Here is a 4,879-nt window from a genome sequence, read left to right on the forward strand (position 1 = left end):
AACACCAGCAAAAAATTGTTTTTATAACTTCCACAAACAATAAATAAAATAATATTTGAAATTCAGTATACGCACTGTGGTACTTTATTTTTAAGCTTTAACAGGAATGACCGCTTACAGACAGTCTTTTTTATTTTCAACTTAAAAATGAGGGAAGTGAAATAATTGAAAAAATTACTTCAGATTCGTTATTCCCATCACTAAATTAGTTAGATTTAATATTTTAGTTCTATTTCTGACTGAACTCGCACGGGGGCGCTTATCGGGAATAACGCTCCGGTGCAGGTGATAACGAATGGAAATAAAAACCAAAGCGAAATATTTCTTTTTTAATATTTGTTTAATATAAAATATTCAGTCAGAGTTAAATAAATATTGGTATAAATGACAATGTTGTTACCTTAGTGACAGTGGCCTGGTAGCTGCTGGTCTGCTCGCGTTGATCTTCTAAACCGAAGTGAAGTTAAGGATTTGCGGGATTTTAAATCGGACCGCCGGACAACAACCGATATTAAGGGGAAACTTAACGATAGGTTATTATCCGGCGGGAAACATCAGTTAACGGCGCGAGTTAATAATAATACGTGTGCACATGTATGTGTGTGTACATGTGCACATATGCCAACATTAGGGCGGGTCGAAAAAATATAGAAATATTTAGGGCGAAGGCCTAAACATACCGGCCCCCTTGCGGCAAGCAACATCCAAAATTTATGCAGCAACTACCAGATCAACTATTAACATGTCCAAACAAAATATTATAAAAATTCATAAAAAATATGTTTCTCTGGTTTCGTTGGAGAGGAGCCAGATTCCTCGTTCGTCGTCCCGCATCGTTTCACTTGCATTCTCCTCGAATCTAAGTTGCTGCTTGAGGGAAAGAGATGTAAAATATAAGAGTAAAGATACGTGGACATTTTCAAGTGCACTTTTATTAAGAAGAAAGATTCATAAAAATAAACTTCAAAAAATTCATATGTAGAAATTCATTCAATCAGAACAGTTATAAATATAAATGTATCGTTTATGTTTATGCTCTGGTAACGCCAGAGAGTACCCATCCGAAGATGGTGCTCTGAGCTAGCAGAGGCCCAAAGGAAGTTGGAAGTATACCCGGCAGGATTACGTCGGCGTAAACGTCAATGCCAAGGACTAGGCGAATGGGAGTCGAACTGTAGAAGTGTGGGTCGGCCAACCGAATGTGCTGGTATGCTGTGGCGACGGCAGGATCTACGTTGCTGGCTGGCGATACGCGGTGGTAGTTCCTTTTAACCGTCGCGTGGGTCGCAATACGTTTATTGTCGCCGTGCTTTCCTCGAAGGCATAAGACGCAACCCGTTTGATTTCCGACCCGTGTCTGTTCCAGCCTCAACTCCCGAGCTAGGTCCGCTGAGATTATCGTGGTGGCGCAGCAACTATCGATGAGAGCGCGGACTAGATGAAGGCGCCCCATCGCCTCGACTTTTACCACTGCTGTCGGCGCAATAGCAATCATAGGGCTCAATGTTGGACCCGCGATAGCATGTTGTCCCAGGAGCCCGTTGCGGAACATGTTGGATGTGGCTACCTGGCGGAACCTAGGAGCAAGCCTATTGTCGTTCTGTCGACGCAGGCGGAAAGGCCTAGTTTCCACTCCGCGCCGTCGCTGAATTCTGCGTGGTGATCCAAGACGCCGTGTGTGCGCGCGGTCTTCTAAGTTGTCGCGTTCATGTTGGAGCAGGGGTCGAAAAGACCTGGTTTCCGATCCCCCATTCATGGCCGGGCGAAGAGGCCTAGTCTCCGCTCCGGACCCACATAAGTCGCTCTGTTCATTTTCTGGACGAAGAGGCCTAGTCTCCGTTCCAGAGTCAGAGGCGCAAATGGAAATCGCACAATCAGCGTTTTCTTCTTCCTCTACTTGAACGCTCCACGGCTTGCTGGTTTCATTCTCTGACCTCCATGAGTCTCTAAGTTCATCGATATGGAGGGTAGAATGGTGCTTCTCGTTGCATTGACGGCATCTCGCCTCGCTACTACAATTGTCGGTTTTGTGGTCCATAGAAAGACAGTTGCCGCAGAAGTGTCCTAGCAGCGCCTCCCGTAGCCTCTCTTCTGGTGTCTTGGCACGATAAATTGGGCACAGACGAATTGGGTGTTTCCCTTCACACAATCGGCACGCCAAACCAAAACGTTGAGGGTTCTGAATGGCCTTCTGTTTTAGTGTGCTGAAGCGACCCATTTTTTCCTGAAATATGTCCTGCTTTAATTTTGTTTTTCAACTTGTTCGCAGTTGATTACCTTTTTTTATTGTTGGGTGGCGAGTGAATAAGATAGGAATTATTTAAGCATTTGTCATAAAAAAATCGTTTGTTAATTGCAACAAGATTGGTCAGTCTGAACGTGGCATTATTTTCTATCAATTGCCCTTCTCCAACTAACGCGTGTAAATATGGCTTAATCCAAGTTTGCAACCCACGAAAATGACAAGTGGATCGCAAACATGTCATACACTCCATTGTGCAGGGATGCATGGGCAGGGTAAAATTTTATCACACCGAAAATTGTAAATTGCATTTATGGTGTTTGGAAGTGCCAATATTAAGTGCTCTTATGAAAAAGATCCTTTCCGTTAATGACTTGATCTACTAATATTCGTAATTAGCAATTCAACTTCATTGCATGGAGTTGTCGACAACGTATTAATCTACACTCGGAGAGTTTTTTAGCCATTCTCGCAACCCTACAACTAGCCTGCCACCCCACCAAAAAGTTCGGATGCCACTGTAGGTGATACTCGGCTAAAAACAGGGTAGCTCATATGCAGCAGAATTCATAAGTTGAATTTCAAATTTTATTACAAAATGTCTTATTTGCTTTTGAATTTTAGATAAAAATATGAGAAATAACTACAAAAAGTTAGTGCATTGATATTTCCTCATGACACTGCCTCTTTGAGTGTGTAAAATATATTTATGTTAGCAAAGCTAACGATTAAGAATGATTCATCGAATGGTGCGATGGTATGCATCAACATATGTTTTTTTCCATTTGTGGAACGTATGTATATGGGAATTTATACAACCGTACTAGGACGTCACTACGTTCTGATATGGGTTTAGTACGTTTTAGAAAAGTGTTTAATCTACTCCTCTAGTTCGTTTTATTAAAAAATCTACTCTATAATAAAGTTTTGATTCATGTCAATATTTAGGTATGAATGACGATGATCTTACTGAAAATGAGTCACTACATTGACAATATTTAAATATTCTGTCTATATATGTATGTATAAATAAATTAAAATTGGAAAGAGCTGATTACTGTTTAAGTTAAGTTTATTACTTGGATCATTATGTGAAATATTCCAATTTTGTGATATTGCGAATGTGAAAAATGATGAAACCCGGCTACTACGAAAATTGGTTTTTACTCCAATTGTTAGAGTGGTGCGTACTAAATAATTTCGGAAGTCCAAGCCCTGTTTCACAAATGACATTGAAGAAAAACTCATTCACTTCATTGGAAGAATGGGAAGGAAATTGCATTCATGCACGAGGGATTACGCAATCGCAGGTAAGGTTGTAAAAAAATAGTAAATCTAACTTGTAATTTTACTAAATATTTTTTTTTTTACAGGTACAGGCCGATGATTTTGTTTCTAGCAACATTTGCGAAAAGTGAGTGAGCGAAAGCCAGAACGAAGTCATACCCTACAATGATTGCCTCTACAAGAATCACTATCTGTACAAGTACATCGCGTTGCTGGACATCGACGAGGTCATCATGCCGAAGGGCAACTTTGTGCTCTGGTCGGAGCTGATGGAAAAGGTGGTTCCCGAGTCGCTGCAAATCAAACCGGAGGGCTACAACAGCTACAATTTTCGGAACATCTACCTCCTCGATGACCAACAGCACGAGCATGGCTGGCACAAGGACATACCCATGGCTGGCATGCATATGCTGCAGCACGTGCACCGCGCCAAAAACTACACCAATCCCAACCAGTACGTCAAATGTTTCCATGTCCCAGAGCGCGTGCTCACGCTGCACAATCACTTTCCGCTCGCCTGCCTCGGTGGTGTCTGCAAATCCTACCCGGTAAATACGACCGATGCGCAGCTGCAGCACTATCGCGCCGATTGCGTGAATACGTTGAAGAAAAGCTGTGAGGAGTACCGCGAGAACTCGGTCGAAGACAAGACGATCTGGAAGTACAAGGACGAGCTGATACGACGCACTTTCCGCACGCTCGACACGCTGGGCTTCTTTAAGCGGCCGCTCGGCTACAGTAACGGCGGCATTGGCTCGACGACGCATGCCAGTGAGCGGTGATTTCTGGGCAGTTGGTGGGCGGGCGACAGCAATAGCTGGTTGGAAGGCGGCGGTAGTGGTAGTGGCGCGGGCTATGCGGCAGATTATTACGAGCGCGAGCGCTGGCGAGAGACGGCAGTGGGCAGCAATGAGTTTTCCTGATAATTCTGAGCGGAATTTTGAAGCGAACGACAGGTAAACTATGAATGACATGAACTCGTTTACTATTTTTTTTCGTGTTCGTGAGCGTGCTTGAACAAGCTTTTAGCGCAAAAGCCTCCCGCAACTGCGCGAGCGAGCGAAACTCCACTACGAAAACGATTTTCCCCTCAACTAGTTTCAAGGCATCAGCCTCTAAACCCTCGACCTACAAAGCAGCCTATTATAAAATAATAAAAAGAAATAAAATCTATAGGGCTGTTCAGGATGTTGTGGAAATGGTCTTGAATTTGCATTTGCAAATTTTATGCCTGTCACCAAGGCAACCGTTTGCATTCTATTGTTGTGAATTTACAAATACCTAAATATGCAAATGCCAGATTCTGAACAGCCTTCTGAAGACAATGCATTGCTATTTTAGAGCAAAGCG

At 42.9% G+C, this 4,879-nt stretch overlaps 1 protein-coding gene across 1 annotated transcript; it reads left to right on the forward strand.

Annotated features, from left to right (window-relative positions):
• The first annotated feature begins 3,506 nt into the window (after positions 1–3,506).
• Positions 3,507–4,490, forward strand: LOC118755917. The gene is made up of 2 exons (XM_036490716.1): positions 3,507–3,552; positions 3,662–4,490. Exons 1-2 carry the CDS (start codon positions 3,507–3,509, stop codon positions 4,309–4,311), a joined length of 696 nt encoding a protein of 231 aa, XP_036346609.1. The 3' UTR covers positions 4,312–4,490.
• Positions 4,491–4,879: the final 389 nt, after the last annotated feature.

The sequence above is a fragment of the Rhagoletis pomonella genome, unplaced genomic scaffold (genome assembly GCF_013731165.1).
Source record: "Rhagoletis pomonella isolate Grant_MI unplaced genomic scaffold, Rhpom_1.0 Rhpom_scaffold_07915, whole genome shotgun sequence".
Lineage (NCBI taxonomy): Eukaryota > Metazoa > Arthropoda > Insecta > Diptera > Tephritidae > Rhagoletis > Rhagoletis pomonella.